At 38.1% G+C, this 25,205-nt stretch overlaps 1 protein-coding gene and 1 long non-coding RNA gene across 2 annotated transcripts in view; one reads left to right on the top strand and one right to left on the bottom strand.

Annotated features, from left to right (window-relative positions):
* EBF1 (EBF transcription factor 1) overlaps nucleotides 1-25,205 on the bottom strand; it is a 346,244-nt gene that overhangs the window by 56,613 nt on the left and 264,426 nt on the right. The window contains 1 exon segment of the mRNA XM_029051049.2: nucleotides 17,790-17,916. Within this exon segment, the coding sequence (XP_028906882.1) occupies nucleotides 17,790-17,916 (127 nt within the window).
* LOC114806479 overlaps nucleotides 1-25,205 on the top strand; it is a 206,449-nt gene that overhangs the window by 138,123 nt on the left and 43,121 nt on the right. The gene's annotated exons all lie outside the window — the stretch shown is intronic.

Here is a 25,205-nt window from a genome sequence, read left to right as displayed (position 1 = left end):
GATGTATGGGTAGCTCCACACACCCTCACCAGATGACTATGAGTGGGGAGTATTGGTGGAGGGAAAAAGAAATAGGAATGGGGTCTGAGTGTACAAACCAGCCAGTTTCAACATCCATCCCACTACCCTCCTTCCTCATCCTCCTTCTCTTCCTTACCCTGGCCTTCTATACTTTTCCTTTCTTCCCTTTTCCTCCTACATAATGTCGCTGGAAAACACTGACTTGAAGAGAGGTAGATCATGAGTAAATGGGTGTTTTCCTTTATTCATGCCACATAAACCTTACTGAGAAAAGGAGGAAATTAGCTCTCCATGAATCCAAAGCACCCAAAACGTATTTATATTGACAGTGGCTTTGCCTCTGCCTGACCCAATTCAAATGAAAAGATGCTAAGGCAGAGAAAAGTGATAATGAGTTAGTTATATCATTTATCTTCATGAATTTATGGTGACAAAGCCAAATAGGAACAGTACAGCCAGAGGTTTATTTTGACAAGCCCTTCTCCAATGGGGAAAAAGTAAGAGACACTTCAAAACAATCCAGCCGTATTTGTCATTTAAAATATCAGTAATAAACACAAGTTATGAATTATTAGAAAGGCAATCTTAATGTTCTTTTTAATTTAGGAGCTAGAAAAGCTCAGTAATCACTGTAGCAATTAACTGCTTTCTTGTTGCTTGCCACCTTTCTTTCATTACAAGGAATTAAGGGCAATGGCAAAGTGAGTAATATATGTTTATTCAAGTTGAGGTGATACATCAGTAGTACACCAGTACTAGCACAGTTTTGCTGGTCCTTGTATTGTAAAATACGATTATTCCCAAAGTGACTTGGACAACTGTATATGTGTTACACTTGATAATCATGACTCAAAAATGCTGAACTAAAAAGAGATGAGATAATGTTATGTCACTACTATATTTATCACTACATTTCCTGAATCATCCTACTTCATAATGATGATTTCTCTTCACTTTATGCAGTTTAGAAACTCTATGTTTTGTGAATGCTTAAAAATGCATATAAATATTCTCTGCCTTTGCAACCAATAAATTCCCAAAATTAAAAGACAAAGTTAAAATGATTTATACACTTTAACAATGTCTTAGTAACTATACTATACATCTTACAATTTCAATATTTACAGTTAAGATCTTGTGATGACTTTCCATCATACTATAGGGAAAAAGACAGTCATTCTTTGCAGTTTATTTAAAGCCAATTTCATAGTTATCCCTGTTGGTTGGAGTTTTCATGATCTTACTATTTAGCTCTATCTCTTTTTTCTCTCTATGAATAATTAAGCATCAATTTCACATATTCCACCATATAGCTTTAAAAAAAAAATTTAAGGATCCAGCACAATCACACTGATCAATGATTATTGACATTTTAGGAGGCTGGATTTGTTGAGAACATACATATCTGATCTGGCTCATATATCTAAATAATCATGAGATGGGGGAGGAGAGTGGGGGCAGATGACAGAGGGGACGAGAATGAACCTACCATACCTCAGAGACAAAAAGAAAGCCTTCTAGTCACAGAAATATATGTACTATATGTTTGTATTTAGAAATTAAACTTTTTAGTTTTAATTAATTTGCCTGTTCTTGCCATTTAATTTCATTGTGCATTATTTCCCTATACAGGCCCCTAAAACCTGTGCATAGCAACTTAGATATAACACTGAATCTCCAAGAGACTCATAATGAAAAATACCTACTTTACCCCATGTCTTTGCTTATATTTTAAAATTACAAGAAGAATTATTACAATTTCAGCATGAGGGCTATAATTTAAAAACAATACAATGCAACTATATCAAAGTTATTAAAAACCTCATACATACTAATGCCCAGTCTATAGCAGAAATACCACTGAGATATGAGGTGCTCAAATACAAGGTGAAAATCTGTTTGAGATCCAAATAAGCTATACAGTACAGGAGAGTCATTAGCTGCTATAACACAATGAGGAACTTGAAAAAAGAAAACCAGTGGGTTATTAAGGCCAGGCACTGTGGTTTTAAGGTGATATAGATTTATTTTTTCTGTTTTTATTTTTTTTTTTTTTTACTGTGGTCCCACTCTCCCTGCTGCAACAATCCAAACTCTGCAGGGTCCATGTAACAAGGCGATAGTATCTGTGAAATAATGAGCAGAGGAATGCAGTGCTTTCTTTCGGGCCAATCTCAGGTGCGATCTCATACACTAAAGCACCAGATCAATACTCCCAGCGGCAGGCCGTTCGATACCCCCTGAATTATTGCTTCATTTTTCTTCTTATTATAGATGAGTTGTGTTATTATTTTCCCCAAATCAATATTTTACAACCTTTTTTATCCGTTTCTCCATAAATTTTGTGATTACTTTAAACTGGGAATTCCGGTACACTAAATAAGATGCAGTATCTGAAAGGTACTGAATGTACCAACATGGTTTTTGTTTTTTGGGGTTTTTTTTTACTCTTTTGGATACCATACCATGGTTAAAGGCACAGCATAATCAATAGCAAAAAGATAATGATCATAGAAAAAAATGTTAAATAATACCATGCTTGTAAAATAAAAATGTTAAGAAGCCCAATGCTGAAAAACACAAAAGAAGAGGGACTCGATCAGTGCATCTGAAATTTCATTCCTAATGCTTTTTCTCCCCAGTTAAAGGGCCAATGTAATTCACTTAAATTGGTTCTCACAAAGCAGATAACAGTGCACCTTGGAGTGATTTAATTGGCTTCTATAGCTGTCTCCTGCTAAGTGTTTAAAACATCAGCAAATCAAATCATGTTAACTCATATCTTGCATTGCTGACAGTTTTGCTCTATGCTTAGCTACTTAGATGTTAATATTAGTATGACTTACACTTGAAGAAAGAGCTCTGAAGAGCCCCTTGAAGAGTTTTGGAACAATGTGAGTTAATTCTCTACTTACTATGAAAGAAAATATGTTATTTTGGAGAAAATGCACAGCAGTAACTGAATAATCATTACAGTTCAGCCAGTGTAATTACATGGTAATTCACATTAACTTTGTAATAACCACTCTATTTTTCATTACAACCATTCTATCATTAGGCCGGATGATGCACTCTCATTTCTTTTTAATGCTGCCAAAATAAAAATAAAAATTTTAAGGGCCGGAGGACAAGAAATAACCCTGCAGAATTAAACTACAAATTCTGTTAGGGAATTACTCAAATCCATTAAGCCTAATTAGACATGAGATCTCTGAATTCAAAAACAGTCATTCTAATAAATTCATTATATAGTTTTTGTGCTTGCTTTAGACAATGGGATATATTATATTATATACTGCCATATAATATGAAGATTTTATAATTTTTTATAGGCTTCTCTCTTTTTATGTAAAAGTCTTAAGAAACTTAACAAGAATAGTTGTGCTTAAATCAATGAATTCTAAAAAACAATGTGCTTCTTGTAACATGTCCTTAATAATGTAATAAACTATTCTAAGTAGCACCCCATAAAATAGAGAGTACATTATTCTGATTGGCTAAGCCATATTGGAATATAGAGACTCAATTCTTTAAAGCATTCAGGTACACCATTTACACGTAAGTCTCCATTTACATACATATATATTTAATTTAGGCAATTAGGATGTACTAAAAGGACTTCCCACTTCCCATCAAAGCCTGGGGTGAAGCCAAAGAAAAAATTACTTCACATTTTGGAAACACTGTAGGCAAGTAATGAAGGATAGATATTTAAAAGGTACTAAGAAGCAGAAAGCAAATGAGAAAGGCCATAATTTTGTTAGAGAATTAAATGGAATTGTTGTTTAGTGATCTCTATAATAAACAGATCAAGTTATAAAATTAAATTTTCTTGGTTCTGTCCACTTCATTACTTGAATAGTTGGTCATATTTACCTGTCTTGTTTCCTCTCAGCCACAGATGAGCATTAACATTTGAATATTACCCGTACAGTACATTCAGGTGCTAGACCATCCCTAACTAAGCCATCAGAGCAGAGGCCTGGGAGTCAGAAGGACCTGGGTTCTAATCCTGGATCCACCACATGTCTGCTGTGTGACTTTGGGCAAGTCACTTAACTTCTCTGGGCCCCAGTTACCTCATCTGTAAAACGGGGATTAAGAGTGTGACCCCCATGTGGGACAGGGACTGCATTCAACCCAAATGACTTGTATCTACCCTAGCACTTAGAAGAGAGCTTGGTACATAGTAAGTGTTTAACAAGTACCATTATTATCATTATCATCATCACCTATGTGCTTGGCTTTGTACCCCTTAGGCCTTTGACTCTCAACTAGTCCAAAACACTTATGTACGCATCCTAATTCACTACTATTTCTCCAATCTGTAATTCATTTTAATGTCTTTTTTCCTCGGTAGACTGTAAACTCCTTTTGGGCAGTGATAATTTCTACCAACTGTAATGTACTTACCCAGGTGCTTAGTACAATGCTCTGCACACAGTAAGCACTCAATAAATACCACTGATTGATTGGTGTCCTAAGAAATAAATTTGATTTTTATATTTTTTTCCAGGAAACACACAAACAACACTATCTTATATCCCCAGGAAATGTTATGGAGCTAAAATTTATGATAAAGTCATGTGAACCTGCATGTTCAGTGCCTTGAGGAGAGAAATCAAGATCCACAGAGGCCATAAGATATAAGGGAGGCAAATAAAAAGAGAAATACTATCACCTTGTTACATGGACCCTGCAGAGTTTGATTGTTGCAGCCCAGGGAGAGTGGGACCATAATAAAAGAAAAAAAAGGAAAAAAAGGGGTTACCTTGCTGGCCTATAGTTCTGTGTGAACACATCACCAGTCTTCATCAGAGATATTGAATGCCTAAGCTCATTACTCTTCCATTTATCCCTAGAGATTTGTCTCAAAGGAGTGTTCGAGTAAAAGTTTCCACTTCTATATTTTCTGACTCAGTTTCACCATTTGTTATTTTACTTATTCATACATTTTTCAATATTTCACTGGAGTCAAGTGAAATATGAGTTTTACGAAGGATGCAGAAGAAAGTAGGCAAATCAGCTTTCTACTCCTTTTCTCAGACAGAAAGGCCCATAAAAATCAAGCACAATAACCATCTTCTCTTCCCTGAGGGGTTAACTCAAAGGTTAGAAAACCTTTTCAATTCATTGGAGAACATATTTAGGCTGAAGAATGAGCCAAACAGCCTAGGCAGAGAACCTTAAACTACTGTTCAAGTAAGTCTGGCAACAGCAAAATCCGGCCCAGTAATTTTCCCCATAATTGTAAAGTTCTTGGGTATTTTGAATGTGCTTATTTAGGTATGTGTAAATTAATCCAGTCTTATTTGGGGAAAAATATTAAATTCCTAATGTCCATTTAACTTCCATTTCTATAGGGCCTTTTGCACTGATTACCTATACCCTCCCACAAACTTCTTTCAACTACTGCTAAAATATAGCTCATACTTATCTAATTGCTTAGAACACAATGTAAAGAAACGATACTATGTTAAGTTGTTCCTACTTTTAATGGGTACCAATTTGGAAATATAGTTATAGGAAAAGGAGTAACAGCAGCACCATCAATTGAGCACATACTTGATACAGTGCACTAAATGAGAGACCTGCAAAGTGAAAAAGGAAGTGACACATTCTCTGCTAACAAGTAGTTAGAACCTCATGGGGAAAACAAACACAAAATATTTAAAACTCTACAGGTTAAAATAAATAAATTGAGTAGACATACATATGTGCAGGGAGGAATGGTAATAATAATAATGGTTTTGCTAAATGCTTACAATGTGCCAAGCACTGTACTTAGACAGTGCGTACACTGGGGTAGATATAAAATAAACATGGGCTCATATTCTAAGATGAGGGAATTGAAGCACAGAGACGTTGTCACTTGCCCAGGTTATTCATTCATTCAATAGTACTTATTGAGAGCTTACCATTTGCAAAGCAGCGTACTAAGTGTTTGAAATGTACAATTCGGCAACAGATAGAGACAATCACGGCCCAATGATGGGCTCACAGTCTACACAGCAGGTAAGTGGCAGAGCTAGGATTAGAACCCAGGTCCTCTGGCTCCCAGGGACAGGATCTTTCCATTGGGCAACAATGTCCTTTCATGCGTTCATGAGAAGCAGCATGGCTTAGTGGAAAGAGCATAGGCTCAGAAATCAGAGGTCGTGGGTTCTGATCCCAGCTCTACCTCTTAGCTGTGTGACTTTGGGCAAGTCACTTAACTTCTCTGTGCCTCAGTTACCTCATCTGTAAAATGGGGATTAAGACTGTGAGCCCCATGTGGAACAACCTGATTACCTTGTATATAGCCTAGTGCTTAGAACAGTGCTTGGCACAAAGTAAGCATTTAACAAATACCATCATTATTATTATGTGTTAGATGAATGCTACCTAGATAAGTTCTGTCATCTGAAGAAACACTACTAAGTTTAATAAACCCTACTTCTCTTTATTTTTGTTTGTATCTTTCACACAAAGAGAAGGGTGGCACATGCCTGGGAGTCAGGAGACCTATGTTCTTTATAATGTTTTATAATAGGAATTGCTGCAAGTTATATGATTCACTGAGTTAAATAAAGCTACAAGATTAGGTCTCAAGCTGAAATCATGGCTTAATACGTATGTCAGAACAATACAGAATTTGGCATCTCCTTCTTTGTGTGCATGCATGTTTGTCTCATGCTGTGTGTGTCCTTGTATGTCTGTGGGCCTACTGTGAATCTGCAGTGTGTGCATCTGTGTTGAATTTATCCTTACTCTCTCAGCATCTCTGCTTGTCTGCCTCTCTACACCTGACCTGCTTCTCCTACTATTCATGCTGCCACTGAGTTTCCTGCAGTTTAGCTCAGCAGGAACATTGCACTCTTCATCTAACCTACTCACTGAGTCTACTTCATGTTTTTCCTCCCTCTAACTCTTCACTCATACCCTCCCGGCCGCCTGGGACTCCCTCCTGTTTGTGGCTGACGGACCAAAGCTCTCCCCATCTTCAAAGCCTTTCTGAAAACAAATCTCCTCCAAGAGGCCTTCCCAATTTGCTACTATACTAATTACTAATTAGATCACTAATTACCCATTTACTAATCTCCCTAGTTCACATTCCTCTAAGCTCCACTTTAGCATTTCATTCATTTGATCTTATTTATTAAATGCTTACTATGTACAAAGCACTGTACTAAGTGCTTGGGAAAGTAGAAAGCAACAGACATGTTCCCTGCCCACATGAGCCACACCACCTAAGCAATGAAGAACCTTCAAGTCCCCCAATTCACTTATATGCATCTTATATTATTTCCTACTTTCAGTAATTAATTTATTTTAATGACTTTCTCCCTTGCTTGATTATGCATTCTTTGAGGGCAGAGATCATGTGGACTAACTCTATTGTACAATATCAAGTTCCTAGTACAGTGGTATCCAACTAGGATGTGCTAAATAAATAGTATTGATTGATAAACTGAAGCTTTCCTTAATCTTACAAAGAGCAAAATCTTCTTCCTCACGAGAAATATTTCCTTCTGAAGGGTTAATGACAAATAGAAACTGTTTTGTTTAATGAGTTCCTGAGTTCCTTTACTGAGTGTGTGCTGGGTGGAGAAGAGGAATGATAAGTACCATCCATATTTTGTTGAAATTCAACTTGATTTTACCTTTACGAGATGCTGTACAATAGTCTTAGAACTGAGAAGGTACATAATGATAATGATTATGGTACTTGTTAAGCATTTACTATGAGCCAAGCACTGGGGTAGATACAAGCCATGCAGAAGCAATGTGGCTTAGTGGCAAGAGCCTGGGCTTGGGAGTCAGAGGTCGTGGGTTCTAATCCTGATTCCGCCACTTGTCTGCTGTCTGACTTTGGGCAAGTCACTTAACTTTACAGCAGCAGTGTGGTTCAGTGGAAAGAGCACGGGCTTGGGAGTCAGAGGTCATGGGTTCGAATCCCGGATCTGCCACTTGTCAGCTGTGTGACTGTGGGCAAGTCACTTCACTTCTCTGTGCCTTAGTTACCTCATCTGTAAAATGGGGATGAAGACTATGAGCCCCACGTGGGACAACCTGATTACCCTCTATCTACCCCAGCACTTAGAACAGTGCTCTGCACATAGTAAGCACTTAACAAATACCAATATTATTATTAACTTCTCTGTGCCTCAGTTACCTCATCTGTAAAATGGGGTTCAAGACTTTGAGCTCTACATGGGACAACCTGATTACCTTGTATCTCTCCTAGTGCTTAGAACAGTGCTTGGCACATAGTAAGATCTTAACAAATACCATAATTATTATTATTACAAGGTAATTGGGTTGGACACAGTCTCTGTCCCACCTGAGGTTCACACTCTTATTTCATTTTAAAGATGAGTAACAGGCACAAAGAAGTGAAGTGACTTGCCCAAGGTCACCCAGCACACATGTGGTGGAGCCATTATTAGAACCCAGGTCCTTCTGATTCCCAGGATGGGGCTCTATCCATTAAGCCATGCAGCTTCTAATTCTAGTAGCAGGAGTATACAAGATTTCATCATAAAGGAGTATGCTGTGTATTTGAGGGTACAACATTAACCCAGGAGCTACTGTTAATTTAATAAATTAATCTGGGGGGCAGATTTTATCCAAGGTTTCCAAGCACTTCTTTTCCAGCATGGTCTAGTAGAAAGATCACAAGCCTGGGAGTCAGAGGACTTGGGTTCTAATTCCGGCTCTCCTACTGGTCTGTTGTGTGACTTTGGGCAAGTCACTTAGTGACTCTGTGCCTCAATTTCCTCATCTGTACAGTGGGGATTAAATCCTATTCCCTCCTACTTAGACAGTGAGAACCAAAGATACAGGGACTGTGTCCAACCTGGTTATCTTGTATCCATCCCAGCACTTAGAATGGTGCTTGATACATAGTAAGTGCCTTAATAAGTACCATAATGATGACGAAAAGTCAACCATACTCTAAGAAAGACAATATTGAAGTTTCTTCCATTTATGAAGTGTCTTTCTTTCAGTGTGAATATTCAAAATAGCTTTGAAATGAAACCTCAAATAGGGAGTGGTCAGTAATTACTATACCCACAAAGAAAGCCTGAGACATGGAATCGGGGAGAGCTCAAAGTGGCTTGAAAACTGAGTAATAGAGTGAAAGCTCATATTCTTGGTTACCAGACCAGGGTACCATGTTTACCAGCTCTGTTGCATTATACTCTCCCAAGTGATTAGTTCAGTGCTCTGCAATCAATCAATGGTATTTATTGAGTGCTTACTTTGTGAGACCACTGTATTAAGTGCCTACGAGAGTGAGTACAATACAACACTCCCTGCTCACATCTAGCTTACAGTCTACAGCACCCAATAAGCACTCAATAAATATAGTTGGTTCATTAGTAGGTGAATCTGGCAGCTCTCATTAACATTTTTACTGTATCATGCAGGAATTTTAGCCCATGTCATTTCACAGTTTTTACTGGAAAGAGAGCAAGGGAAATCCTAAAAGATCACTGAGTATATTTCCCCAGGTCAAACTGAATCCAGAGCTGCTTCAGCACAAACCTTCCCATTAGCCAATATGCACTAATGCTCAGACAAATCCACATTGTTTTTAATGAAATGCTATAGCTGTGGATTGTAAATTATTTAATCTATATAGACAATTTAGCATATAGAAAGAGAGAGAGTACACACACACACACACCTGCCTCAGAAAGGAATCTCTATTATCTCAATTTTTGCTGGATGTTGGAGCTTCTGGATGCTAACCATCATGACCAAGACCAGGTGCAAGGGCAGTAAGAGTTCAAGTCTCAACTCAAGATGTAAAGAGGTTAACCACAATTTATGTTAACAGGAAAAAGGTGAAAGATTACATTTGGTAGAGTGGTCAGAAAGAGCAATGAGCACAAGGGGAAGTTGAAGGTCATGGAGGCTGACGGTATTTCTATTTGCCATTATTCAATTTCCTTTGTCAGTGTTGGTGAAAAGTATAGATAACCCTTCTGAAGAGAGGAAATGCATGGATTTTCATATCGAAAGTGAATGTGATGATATTCTGCACCTGCACTGAGTTCCAAAATGAAATAGTCTTGCCATCCATTATGCCCACCAAGAAATCAATGACTGCCTTACTTCTCACATGTTGCACTACTCACAATTCATAAAGCCACAAAGGATCAGTTCTTATCACACTTTGGTCCTGAAGATTCCTAGAATGCACTGTATTGCTACTCCTGAACCTCAACCTTGGGAACTAGAAGAAGTCACAAGATTCAGAGATTCAGAGATTCACAAGATTCAACAGCCATCCCATTCTGTTCTCATAACAGGAGAGCCTTGCCCAAATATCAGGTAACACTAAATATGAGAGGAGGAAATGAAAGCTACAATTAAAGATGGGTATTCCAGAGCGCAGAAAAAGGAAATGAATTACGGAGATGAGTAAAATCAAACACAAAGAAGAAAGTAACAATTCTGCCAATTGTTTCCTGTGTGACCTTGGGCAAGTCACTTGGCTTTTCTGTGCCTCAGTTTCTTCAAGTGTAAAAAGGAGAATCAATACCTGCTAACTAAACTGTGAGATACATGCAGTACAGGGACTGTATCTGACCTAATTGACCTGTACCTATCCCAGACCTTAAAACAGTGTTTGGCACATAGTAAGCACAAAACAAATACCATTGAAAAAAACTCTAGAAAAAGAAACTAAGAGTCATATCATGGAAATTGCTGAAAAACATAAAGAAGTAAAGAATCTACTTGGCCTCAAATAGTGAGGGGGGAAAGTAACAGGAATCAAAAAAAATGTAATGAACACAGTAGCAACTCTAGTAATCAGACGCATTATTCAGAAAACTCAAATTAGACTTTTCAAGGATTATTACTGTCGTCCAGTAGATCACACTTGCAAACTGTAACTCTGGGCATAGTTACATGCTTATGCAAAAGGCATGAAAACATTAGATATTGGAAGTGACAAGGGTTCCTGTTAGTAAACGAGGACATAATGGAGGACAGATACTGAAATTTATTAGAGAGTTCAGTGATGACATAAAATGAATACTACCAAATACAAAACTCTTCTCTTCAAAATAAAATATACCAGTATCCAGTCCTTTAGTCTTTTTATGACATTTTATTTCAACCAGACTAGAAAAACAAGTATTTAGGGTAATGATAATAATAACAATGGTATCTGCTAAGCACCTAATTTGTGCCAAGCACTGTTCTAAGCACTGGGGTAGATACAAGGTAATCAGGGTGACCCACGTGGGGCTCATAGCCCTCATCCCCATTTTACAGATAAAGTACCTGAGGCACAAGGAAGTTAACTGACTTGCCCAAAATCACACTGCTGATACGTAGCAGAGCCGGGATTAGAACCCACAACCTCTGACTCCCAAGCCCATGTTCCTTCTACTAAGCCATGCTGCTTCTCCATAGATACCCATGTTTCATGGCCGTTTGCCATTATTACACTACTCACATGCTTTATATAGTGCCTTGCCTCAGCAGGTATTTAATAAATATCATTACTACTGTACATTCTAGATATCGTTTTTACTGTCATGCTGAATTTAGGTGGGTAAAAAATAATTTACTATCATTATAATAATAATGTTGGTATTTGAAAGTGCTTACTATGTGCAGAGCACTGTTCTAAGTGCTGGGGTAGATACAGGGTCATCAGGCTGTCCCACATGAAACTCACATTCTTTATCCCCATTTTACAGATGAGGGAACTGAGGCACAGAGAAGTAAAGTGACTTGTCCACAGTCACACCGCTGACAGAGCCGGGATTCAAACCCGTGACCTCTGGCTCCCAAGCCAGTGCTTTTCCCACTAAGCCACCTTGCTTTTTAATAGTGGCGCAAACTTAAGATGAGTTGTTCTTTAACCAATTCAATTTGGCTTCAACTGCTATTACATAAAGTTGCAGAGGATTATTACCTCATTTGCATATGCTATGGACTTCATTGGAAAGGTGAGATAATAAACCATCTCCATCAGATACCTAGACATTTAACTGACATGTCAACAGAAAAAACATTTCAAATACAGATAAATAATAAAACAATCCAACAGGATTTAGAAAAAACCTTGGAAAAGTAAAAAATTATTAATTTTTCCATATATGGCAGGAAATTTTGGCATATTTGGAAAACAGAAGGATAAATTCATTCCATTGAAAGGTTTGAAATTTGAAAATCCTCAAATTACTTATTGGCTTTGAAACCAAATATTCCACTGAATACATTAGAGTTTTCCCAGTTCTTTTCTTTAGTCTTACTACCTTTCTAATGCACTACCAGAAATTTATAATTTAGAAATAGTAGCCTTCTTTAAAGATTAAAGCTTTGGGACAAATAGTTCACATCCCTTAATAACCAAATCACATAGTTTGTGAAAGGCTTATCTGCTTTTCTCTTCTATATGATTTCATGGCCAGAAAATACTTTATACCCCTATTACATGAATGATGAATGGAACCATTGGTTATGGTCTGCTATTTGCTTGGCCATAGTCAATATGTTTTCTTTGGACAGGGATTTCTGTGATTTATCTCTCTTTTGGCCTTATCACTTATTAACTCAGGGCAGACAGGAAGAACCCAAGGTTGTGAATAAGGCCTAGTGCCCATTTAGGTCTCTAATGTCAGAGAAAATATCTCATTTAATGATCCAGCTAGTGTAGCTGCTTGAGTCGTGATTGCACTCCACTCCAACCAGAAAATAAAGGTCATATTTCTTGGAAAGTATGTGCATAAAATATGCAAAATAATATATTTCCTTCAGAACTGGCTTTATTCTTTGCTGTAATTGCTTTCATTTTACAGATGTCATCCAGGTACATTGTATAGTTTTAGTGATTTTTTTTTTGGTCCATATTATAGTGCTGACAGTGTTTAGCTTTACAAATGCCAGAGTACTAGGGTTCAGCGATTCTATTAGCATATATCAGGCATGCTTAAATTTCGTTAAAATCTCCTTTCTGTTAAATCCATAAAGCTTGCTGGTTTCCCTTTCCATTACGCAAACCGGGGACACCACCCAGTTTCAAATGTTTTTTCTCTTTGTTTAAATGGTTCATTTGGAGTAATATCCAAAACATGCAGAAAGGATCCAGCAGTTAAATTGTCTTTCTTTTTGGGCATTTTCCAATTAGGACACAGCTAAAGCAGAATCTTAGTCAAGTGTTCAATGGACACTCTTCTGTTGGTGGAAACCTAAGCAATACCAGTTAGTGGAAGAAGCCATTCTGAGGGACCTTTCTGAAAAATACTGATGAATGTATCTGTGATGTCACTGGCAGTGAGAGCAAATGCTTCACTGCCATTTCCAATGTAAACTGCATCTGAGAAAATTTTCAGCTCGATTTTTTCTTTTTAAGACACTCATTTTCCTGAGTTTTTCTGAATCTGATACAGATCTTTCAAACACAAAGGTACCATTTTTAATGGATGATCTTCAATTTGCATCTGCTGTTACTGGAATGGATATGTCATTTCCAGGTGCAGATGGACAGGAGTGGTGGTAATTAACATGGTACATAGTGTGGTCAAGTGAAACAATTGCGGGGTTGCAATTTAGAAAAGCTGAGTTCAATTCTCCTATCAATCAATGGTATTTATCGAGTGTATACTGTGTGCAGATTACTGTCCTAACATTTGGGAGAGTACCTGTTTTCAACACATGACTGTTTTGTGACCTTGAGCAATTTGACCTAAGCCCTCCTTGGTTCACTTTTCTCATGTGAAACATGGGGATAAACATTAGCTGTCTCTTCTACATCATAAAGAAGTTATGAGGGTGAATGAGGTAATGACTGAGAAGCCCTTAAGGATGAAAACAAGATATAAATAAGTCTTTCCATGACATGGGACAACAGGGACCCAACTTTTTTTACAAATTTATTTCCTAATGGGTGAATTCAATACCAACACTTACAACCAATCAAGATTAATATTTCATTTTGCCAGTTAACATTACTTCTATAGTGTATAATATTCTTGATGACCAGTATTATTTGAAGAAAGTATATTTTCGGGAATAAAATTTCACTGTGTGCTGAAAATTAGAAGACGATAGTCTCAACCTGAAATCAAGGTTTTGTTCTAACAAAGCGGAAAGGAAAATGTGATTATAAATGACTTGTTCTACTTGTGTGGAATAAAGTGGGATTGTGGCCTCTATTTTTTTAATTAAAAAGTAAAGTTCTGGGCTAAATTTTTAAAATATTCATCAGGATATTGATTCTATTTTCTTAAATAGTGTAGGCATGCAATGACTGTTCTTGCACAATTGTCATTCCAAATAACTAGAAGCATTCTTCCGAAACATATTCTTTCCATTCACAGAAAGCTCTTCTTGAAGAGGGATTTGGAGCAATAATTATAGGAATACTTTTTTCTTAGGATGGAAGTTATTTTTAATAGCTTTGAAAGTTTCCAAAGGTCTCCCAGATTTTTGTAGCAGATGCTACGGGTCCTTAGTTCTTAACAGGAAAGACTACAGTAACTTCAAAGGAGAAACTCATTTGGAGACGTCACAGTTGATCAAAAGTAGAATCCCAGAGCAAAAAAAGGATTCATGGGGCCTTCTGATGACCTGGTTGAGCCTTCTGAAGAATTAAGTCTACCTCCAAAAAGTGAACAAAATGGCTTGAGCTTTCAAAGCCATGCAATGCTTAGCAAGTATTTTGTTTTCAAATAAAAATACATTTTATTGTCCAACAATTTATGGGAATAATTAATTTGGCAGAAAAGAACAAGTTTCAGAAAACCCCAAAGGTTTTGAGATGTCCCTGTCCTTTTTATTGTTTATTCACAATGGTATTCTACTTCACTGATTTTGTTCACCTGCAATAGATTTGTCATTAACAACAAATTTATGTGAACAGTGGACACCTCTGGCTATTGAGGTTGCTAAATCCAATTTCTTTTAGGTCTACATTTTCAAAAGAGTCAGCCACCATAAAATTATGGGCAGTTTGTAGAAAGTTAAGACCCTGCCAATATGGCACTTCAAATGACAGTGAGACAGAGACATAGAGACTCAACCCATATTGCCTTGAAAGAGTTTAAGATCTCTCAAAGACCTTGGCTTCTCCCATTCCCTCCTCTCATAGCTCTCCACAGAAAAACAGGTCATTCCAAACCCTTACAGTCTTTCTACTCTGTGAGGTATGTGAATATCCCACATCTGCTGCATCGCCCAAGTCATGCTGTAACAGCTCACCACTACCCCCAAGAGGATGTTCCCTTCTATACGTCAATTTAAGACACCTGCCCTTTGTTCTGCCCTCTAAGGGAACCAGCCCCTCCTAGAGAGTGAAACTCCAAAGAGTGTCGCCATATACATAGTGAAGGCGCTGGGGTAGAGATGCAAGCTGCCTGCAAGACCCAGCTGTAGTCATCCACATCCTGTTCCTTGAGAGGGATGGAGGGGTGGTTCACTGAGAGAGATGGAGTGACTTTTGTAAGCTTAGGTCTGTCAGTTGCCAGGTAGGGAAGAAAAATTTAAGGTCTGAAATTTAAGGTCTGAAACTCTGCCCTATATATGACTACCATAGGGTGGCAGGGCATGACCCCCCTCAGAGTGCTTCTGTTCACCACTACAGTTAAGTCCCATCAGATATTTTTAATTAAAGATGAAAATGTGTACATATATATATAGAGAGAGAGAGCAAGCAAAATATCAAATAAAATGTATATATTTAGAGAGAGAAAGAGAGGAAAGAGGTAGATCAGTGGTTTATTTCTTTTCTAAATTATAAAACTGGTATTTTTCTGGGTGACTGCCACCTTCATTCCTGGATGAGGCAGGCACTCTAAGATCAGGTTTTTTCTGTTGCAATAAAAAAGGGTAAAAAGCCCAAATTAATGGGTCACTAGGTATTTCAAACTTGAGTATTTAACAGTAAAAAAAAAAAAACCAGAAACAGTTTGCAGCCAGGTGGCTTGAGGGGATATTTTGTTGAACACTGATTAAAAATAATTTCTTCTAAATGAGACCTGACCACAAAATGGTGCCATTAATGGGCAGGGACATTTTCACTAGAGAGGAAACTATGCCTGGCTGCCTCTGTACCGCCCACAACACCCGATGTTTTTTTTTTTTCTTCTTCTTCTCCTTTTCTTGTTCTTAATAGCAGGGTAAATAAGCATCAAGTGAGGCCTAAATGTTTTCGGCCAAAAACAGAGTCCAAACTCCTCTGAGAAAACATTTGGCCTCTGTGGTTTTGTAATATGTTCCAGAACACTGAGTTCACTGAAGAACATTGTGAAAAACTCCCATCTATTGGAATGATGCTGAGGAATGTTACAGTATCAGAAGTTCCAATTGGTCCATTTCCTGTAGGCCCATAATGAGCCTTGTAAAAAAAAAAAAAAAAAAGCCTCTGCTATGTGGAAGTTCTCATGGGAAAAATGAATGGCAAGAAATCCAAGCTTTAAAAGAAACAGCTAATCTGCTAGTTTGATTGTTCTTCAAAACTTACAATGAACCAATGATCCTAATTAAAAACACTTGGCCTACTTCTATAAAGCATCATAGCTTTTTCTATGCTTCGTTTGTACACACCACAAAACTCCAGATAGACTATTATTTTTTCAAGTGCTCACTAACAAAGTGCTGACTTTGTTGGGATGGCTGAGCTAATTTCTTGAACTCAGTGTGAAACCTTAGCTAAACAAAATTGTGGTAATTTTCCTTAATTTGTAAAAGTGATTGGAGTGCAAACAAAATTTTCCTCTTGGGTCAATCCTATAATTTTCAATTAACTAAAACTAATCGGCAGGCGTGCACCAAACCTGCATTTTGTTTAAAGGGCTGGGAGGCATTTCCGAGGGTCAGAATGCATTAATTGTTTTTATTTTCTTTTAAATTAAGGACTTTTCTCCAAGAGGCACGGTGGGCTTCAAATCCACGATAATTTAAGTGGCTTGAAAGGGAAGATACTGTGAGGTAAAATGTCACAGACAAAATAAAATTTATTAACTTAATTGTATGGATATGATTAAAATATGTTAATAGAGTCATCCATTGACTGCCTTTGAATTTCATTGTGAGTAGGCAGCCCTTTATTTTTATTTGGTTTTTCCTTGCATGCTATTATCCATTGAGCACTTTTAACCAGTTACCCAGTAGTGCTACCAACAGCTCATTCCCAGTATACAGAAATTCTCGCAAATATGCTTAGCACTTCAGATAAGTGTGTGTCACATGCTAGGCACTTTGCTGTTTTTCTAGAGAAGCCATCATGGTCTCCCTGGTCTGATGTGCTTAAATTATTCAGTCTGTCACTTGTATTCACACAACAACTAATGCATCCAGCTTCCAAACAGGAGGCCGGTCCATATGTTCACAGAACTCCCAGAGACCTCCTGATGACCAGGGCACCTGGGAAACCCAGGACACCCTGCTGAGAATTGACAAAGTACTCTCTCAGCCTTATATCTTTAGATCACTGATCACATTTACTGTACAGTTTGTTCCAAAGCCTTTTTTAAGCTTCATTTTATCCTTACTCTATTTTCCGTATTTCCTTTAGTGCTGAATTAACCAAAGCATTTATTTCTGACAACCCATTAGCTCAGTACAGATACCAAAGTAAATTATTACTTTTGTAATAAGTAATAAGAAAGCCTCACTTTTACACCACCCCCCCACACACTCACATGCAAAGGGAAAAAATGGGAAATCATAGGACATCTGGGAATGGAGCACCCAAAAAGTTAGGAAGACAACCTGTCAACAATTTCTAGAAATCATAGTCAGTGCTATAAGATTCTCACCTGTGTAAATGAACCGTCCAGGGGTGCCTTTGCAGAACTGTTTGGATTTGTAGGACAATGTGACTTCTACTACACCGGGGATGTGCCTGGGAGGGGTCTGGACTCGGATGGCATGAGGAGTGATCAGCTAGAGGAAAACATTTAAAGAAAAATAGTCATTGTTCTATGCAAACTATTTCTTGATGAGTCCACTCATCAAATTATGGTAAATAAATCTTTAAAACATTTTACCCCATCAGTGTTTGAATAGGAAGCACCAACTACAACATTTACAATCCCCCAGCAATAAAAAGAAATTATCTCTGTTTTCAGATGTGGTGTGAACTCACTTCCTCATCTGAAAATTAAACCTCCTGGTTTATGCTGCTTTAACTATCTCAGGATATCCTTTCCAGATCCTCTTGTGGTAGCTGACACTCAGGTGGGAGCCAGAGCCACCACATCTCAACATGAGCTGATTTGCTAAATAGTTGAACCAGAGCCCAGTAAAATGTGAAAGTACAGATGTGCAGAATATTGGGTGTGATTTGTGATTAGCTGTACAACACAGGTATGAAATAGCGATCAAAATGTTCAAAAGTCTGCATGGTTTGAATGCAACTATGGCATAATTTAAAGAAAAAAAATGGACAGAAACCAGAGGATTGACACACTGGGAAGGGGACTCAGTCCTGCAACCAAACCTTTATCCTGCCTCTGCCCTGAGCAACATGCAGTCTTTAAAGAAAGGAGAGGAGGAAGCAATTCCAAATAAATGAATGTATCATTGATTGTGCAATGCATATACATGGTGAGAAAATTCCTTCCTGTACCCTGCAGGCAATCAGATTACACCATGAAGTGGGAGATTTTATTATCCTTATCTTAGTTTACATAACTGCAGATGTTATTAATGGTCATAAAACTAGAATTATCCTGTCCTTTTAAAACCTCCAGCCACAGAATCTGACTTGGTGACCTCTAATGGCAGTGGATTCCACAGGATGTCTCTATGAGCTGCTCAAAGTATCCTATCCCTTAATTTATTCCCCATTTACCAGTCATTAATTTCATTGGGAATTTGTTGTCCTGAGACAGCATATTGATCCATTTTCACTGTTTATATGGTGATAAGTAAATGGCCACCTCATTTTTTCCAACAGCATGCCCCAATCAGAACCATGGGTAAAAACACAAGGCATACCACAGTTTATATGGGACCTTGGAAATTTTATTCTAATAGGGACATCTCCATTATTGTCCTAGCTAATGGGAGGGTGTTCTGCTCTGAAATACGATGTTGGGGAAAAGAGTTTGTAAAAGTTGCTGCTGCTAATGTAAAGTTCAAATAAAACCAGTTATTCTCAAGTAGAAATAATAATAGCAGCAGCAACTGTATTAATTCAGTAAGCAGTTGGAGTAATGTACTGTACTAGGCGCTTGGGGGGCACAAAATAAAGTAGCATGTTCCCTGTTGACAACTTAAACTGGGGAGACAAACGTAAAAATATTACAACTCTGTCGAAATACACTGAGCCAATGGATATACTTAAATGCTAAAGGAGGTGTAAATAAGTTCACAAGTGTTAAAGATGACTCAAAAGGGGATCACAACAACGTCTTCCTCTCTAATCTGGAAGAAGCATATTTCAGATTAGGAATTTGATTTAGTTTAGAGTTGGGAATTTCTCTCTCTTCCAGGGGAAGTGCCAGCCAGAGCTTAATGTGCAATTAAAGAGGTGTCGTGGTTCACAAGAGCAAATAGCACAATGCAGGAGACAAATAATGTGAAATGGCATGCCCAGAATTGCCAGGGCTACAATCTGGCAAGTCTGATGTCTGGCAAGCCCAGGCAAAAATTAAGCAACAGTGCCAACCCTCACTGTCTTCTTCAATAAGCTCAAGAGGCACTTTGAAGAAAAGTCAGGATACTGCTGAACAAGACAGATATTCCCAGGGACTTTCAACGTTTCCATATAATTTTCAGCCAATCCTCCATCGCCTCGACCAGCAGTGACTTCCTCAGGGAACAGAAGAAGTGAAATACTAGGCAGAACAATGATCCATCTAGCTCATTCTCCCTTCTCTGTTAATGGCCATGAAGGATCCTAAGAGGAACAGTGTGATGATTGCTCTCTTTGACATCTGTTGCCACATTTATGGATGTACATGTAGCTCTGTTGTTGCTCCAGTGGGAAGAGCTTAGTTCTGAGCTAAGCAGACAACAGCGTTCTAGTTCTGGCTGTATAAATAGGGGACTGCTTTCCTGGATTACGCCATCAGGAGTGAAATTTTCTGAATGAAGAATCAACTAAGACATTACGCAAAGTGGAAATACCTAATAAGAAGCATGATAAATAGTGGGTTAACATGAACAGTGAAGACCACAGCAGCTATCAAGATAATCACTTCAAGGTCATGGCACTACAGCACAACATGGGCACCAAACTCTGGTCATTTCAGTCAAAAATGGATCCTGTACATTAAAAAAAAAATTCAACAGATTTTCACAATGTGTTTCACCACTGCCTCTCTATTTGCTCATTGAGCTCCATGACCCAGAGACAATGCCACTATTATCACTAAATCATTATTACTATACTAACTTTGCTCAGTGTCTTGGTCCTGAACTCTCTGGATTGAGGAACATATGACATTCTTGACAGGAGACCATCTACCTACACCTAACACCCAAACCTTTGCCCCCTTGTAATCATTTATTGGGCCTTTCCCCATATATTTATAAAATTTCTCTTGACAATTTATCCTTGGATAAGTTACTGTGGCAATGAATTCCTTATGTTTGCTGAGTTATAACAAAAAAAGGGGTTTTCCTGACTTTTTAAAACTACTACCTTCAAACTTCAATGGGTGCCTCCTTAGCTCTTGAGTTGATCTCCCATAGCAATTAAAAAAATCCTCTCTTTACCCCGCCATACTCACAAAGCAACACTTTCTTGAATGGACCATATAAACTGCTGCCTTCACTATTTCAACCAATTCTCTTTTAAACTTCCTGAAATCTTTTTTTTTCCCCACTTCACTCAACTGAGATGACATCACCACATTCTCCTGTGGGCCAAGTCTAGTGGGCTCTACTCAATCAGTGGTATTTACCGAATGCCTACTATGTGCAGGGCACTGTGGTAAGCAGTTGGGGGGAGTCAATCACAACAAAGTTGATTGGACACGTTCCCTGCCCACAAGGAGCTTTCGGTCTAGAGAGGGAGACATTAAAACAGATGTGTACCTACTCCAATCTTACCAAGGTGACCTTTCCCAGACAGCTGATTGGCCAAAATAAGAGTAGAAGCTTCCCATGTTCCTCCTGGCCCCCTCTGTAAACAGCTTGGCTTCTTGCCTTGAGCTGAAGGTGCTGCTGTTATTAATACTGTGTCCAGAGCATCCAGCCCAGGGAACTGCATGTAGAGTGACCCCAACAACAAACTCATATGCAGTGACCACTGGTCGGGAGAGATAGCTACATTCCAAACTGTTGACCACTCCCTAGGCTGCAAACATTGAGTTGGTAGAGATCACATCCTTTTCTACTGTACTTTACTTGATATTTACCCCACCCTCAACACCACAGCACTTATGTTCCTATCTGCAATTTATTTATTTATATTGTCTGTCTCTCCCTCAGGATTGATAGCTCCTTGTGGGCAGAGACCATGCTTACCAATTCTGCTGTACTCTCCCAAGCATTTAGTAGACTGTTCTGCACACAGTCAGTGCTCAGTAAATTCCACTGATGGATTACTCCTCCAGGTATAGTATTCTGTGTACTGCAGGCACTCAATGAACAAGAGTTTTTTTATAGTAGTTGTTAATTACTATGTGCCAGGCACAATACTAAGTGCTTATAGTAGATAATAAGCTAATCAGGTTAGACATAGTCCATATTCCCTATGGGCTCACAGTCTGATTCCTTATTTTACAGATGAGGTAACTGAGGCACAGAGAAGTTATGTGGCTTGCCCAAGGTCTCACCACAGACAAGTGGTGGAGCTGGGACTAGAACCCAGGTCCTTCTGACTTCCAAGTCCATGGCCTATCCATTGGGCCATGCTTCCATTTCATTGACTGATTCTCCTAGTTGGCCTTGGACTTAGCATCTTGATACAATCCTACTTTTCATCCCGTTTTCTGAGGCCACTCTTTCACAGACTCCTTTGCTGGCTTTTCATTCTTCCTCTCAACTTTTAACCGTTTGTACCCCTCAAAACTCTATTCTTTTCTCTCACTCATTCTCTAGGGAAGTACATCTGCTCACATGGCTTCGACTACCACATCTTTGTAGGTGATTCTCCAAAGAATTTCCCCCATTCCAATTTATATTTTTCCTTCTGTTCCCCTTGAATGTAAACAGTATGTGTTTGCCTGCATCCCCCATCAGATTGTAAGCATTTTGAGGGCAGTAAGCAGGTATTCAATTTTTATATGTCCCAAATGCCTAGTACTGTGCTCTGTCATATATTACCTTAGTAGTCAGATGATGGTGATAATTTGGTGAATAGCATTTCCAGATTGGCACTATCCAACTCTTTGTGACTTTGTAAACCACAAATCTGACCCCACTCAGTTTTCATCTTTCCAGGAAGAAGTGTCCTAAAATTTGCAATCTATCCTTAGAAGGAAGTCGTTTCATCCCCAATCATTTTGGTTATCTGATCTGTATCTTCTTCGGTTTAATTATGATGTGGAAACCAGAATTGCATGCAGTATTCTAGGTGCATACAAACCATGTTTTATGTAATGACAGACCTTTTTTGTTTTGTTTTCAGAGGCTTTCCTGATGTACCCAAGTGGAAATGTATGAATGGGAAAATATGCTATGCACTTTACAATAAAGAGCATATGTTATTACATTTAAGAATAGAAGCTCTTACAATAGGGAGCCACAGAGATTGTTTTTGTTCCTATAATTCATTACATTCATATTGTACCCAAGTTCTTCTAGTTTTTGTGAGAGTACCAATTCTAAAATTGACTCCTACACTTCTGAAACTGCTTAAAATTTGGTCTTCCAGTACAACTTTTGTTTTAAGGAAAGGAGGACTAGCAATAGTAGGAAGGGAAAGGAGGGAGAAGTAAAATATTCTAATGTATGAGTCAGTCTTTTGAGTCAAACTCAATCATAAGGATATGATTTTACCATCAGTATCACCATCTTTCAATATGAAAAGGGCTTTTACATACACACACACATACACACATACAAACATATCAAGATGGAATTTTCTTGTGTATGTAGTATACATATAAACATTCTACAAAGAAGTATTTTTTTATTTCCTTGTTTCTCTCCTTCCAGAGATGTGTCTTGTGTACATTAAGTGCCCATATGTGATAGTAATAGCTGTAAGTATAAGCACTTGATGAGATTAAAGGGGTGGTGAGTACAGTTAGTGAGTGATTCAGTATCCAAGTCAACTGAAAAAGTAAGAAAGAAAGGAAGGAGGAAGATCTAGTGAAGAGGAAAAGGCAATGATTACAAACACACAGCACAAATTGAGTAACTCTGAGTCACCCTAGTTAAATGTGAGACTCATTCTGATGCTCCCACCAGAAAATGTGATTTTAACTGCTTTCGATCTACCTGTTAATTGTCAGTGCATATCTACAAAATGCATCTCAATTCTTTAACTAGGATATTTTTTGCATACACAAAAGGAAGAATAATACAAGATCACTGGCTCCCACAATAATTTTAACAAGTTAAGGGAAAAATAATCTTTGAAAACCATATTAATATCCAAGAGAGAAAAGCAGGCCAAATGCCTCCAGAAGCATCTGGAAATCCTTCCCAGACAGCAGACCATACAGCAGCAGCCACTTTCTCTCAAGGCTGCATGTGCAAGCACTTTAACTTTTCCAAGCTGTGAGCCCCAAAGCAAGATTCGCTCCCCAATGGCTAGCCCACACGGCACCACTGCCAGCATGCCGGAGGGTGAGAAACAAAATGTGTGAAGATATGTGCACAGCCCTGCAGTTTTCAGAGAAAGAGGAACATGTGGGTATATGTGTGCATGTGTCTCTGTGTGAAAATCTCGTGAAAAGTGAAGCAGCTCTGTGTGAGAAAGGAGAGAGAGAAGGAATGGCAATGAGGTATCTTCCTAAGAGTTGAGAGACAATTTATAGGTAAGAAAGTACATGCATATGCAGCTAAGCAATTGCAAGTCAACGTGGACTAGTACAAAATAGGACCAAGAGATTGAAAGAAGGAGAAGCAATTTAATGTCTAAGGCAGGCCCATGAAACACCAAGAGCCCTTCCTGTTCTTTATTCAAAGTGAATATTTAGATATGAGGGGATTTTTTATTCTTCAGAAAACTCTTCCTATGTCAATCGGTGGTATTATTGAGCACTTACTTTGTGCATGGCATTTTAGTCAATGCTTGGGAGAACCAAGGAGTTATTACTACAGGCTACCCCTGACAAGGCTATCTCTGACAAAAGATATGGGGAGGCCAACACAGGGCCTGAAACTCACACAGCTCCTCACCTATTATTTTTGATACCTAGAAGCTATTTGAAGCTATTTCTAGGCCACGAAGTAAAAACTCAAAGGATTTAGCAAAATGAATACCAGTGATTTTGTAATTGCTATTTTTACTTTTTATGGTTTTCAAATCCTTATTGCACCACTTCCCTCAAAACCACCACCAGAACACACAAAGAAGAAAATTCATTCCTTGTTTGGAATACAGCAAAACCTCCTTCAGACCACAGGCAAAGCAGGGAGTAGACTGCTGTTAAGAACTCTGCTGTCTAATCCTGGCTCTCCCATTGTCTCATTTGATCATCCCTCCATTCTTCTGTTTCCTCAAGACAAACTCAATAATCTATTCCACAGTGACACTTCAAATATTGTTAAAAAATAATTAATATTCTGGAAGAGCCCTTTCCCAAGAAATTCAAAGCACACTCAAGACTTTTTTAATGATGCATCTATAGCGCCCTACTCATCAGTCCTAAAGTTAATATCATAAAAACTATCTCTGAGGTAAATGTGCTATGAATTGTGGGTACTCACTGAACTTTTGCTTTACAGGGAGCCATTCACCTTATTATAATTAGCAACACTTTTTTTAATCCTTTAATGAAATTGCAATGAACCTGACAGTGGAAAACGTTACCTCTTCTTTAATTCCACAAAAAGCTCTCATGTTTATTCTCTAAAACTTGATATGATGCAAACAGGAAAATGTTAATTACATCTCTAGAATTCCCAATTTTTATTGGCTTTTGTCATCTCCTCAATGTTCTTTAATCATAACCTTGTACATTATGCAATACAGCTCCAAAGAAATGCTTGCTTCACTGGGGAGTATATAATCTCAGGGAAAGTGAGGAAAAGTCAAGTTTGTTTGCCATTTCACAACATTTTGGTTTGTGTGGTCTTTCCAAGAAAATAACTTTAAATCACTATTT

This window comes from Ornithorhynchus anatinus, chromosome X1, assembly GCF_004115215.2.
Source record: "Ornithorhynchus anatinus isolate Pmale09 chromosome X1, mOrnAna1.pri.v4, whole genome shotgun sequence".
In the NCBI taxonomy this organism is placed as follows: Eukaryota; Metazoa; Chordata; class Mammalia; order Monotremata; family Ornithorhynchidae; genus Ornithorhynchus; species Ornithorhynchus anatinus.
The sequence above is the reverse complement of the archived record's forward strand: the minus strand, read 5'-3'. Positions and strand labels throughout refer to the sequence as shown.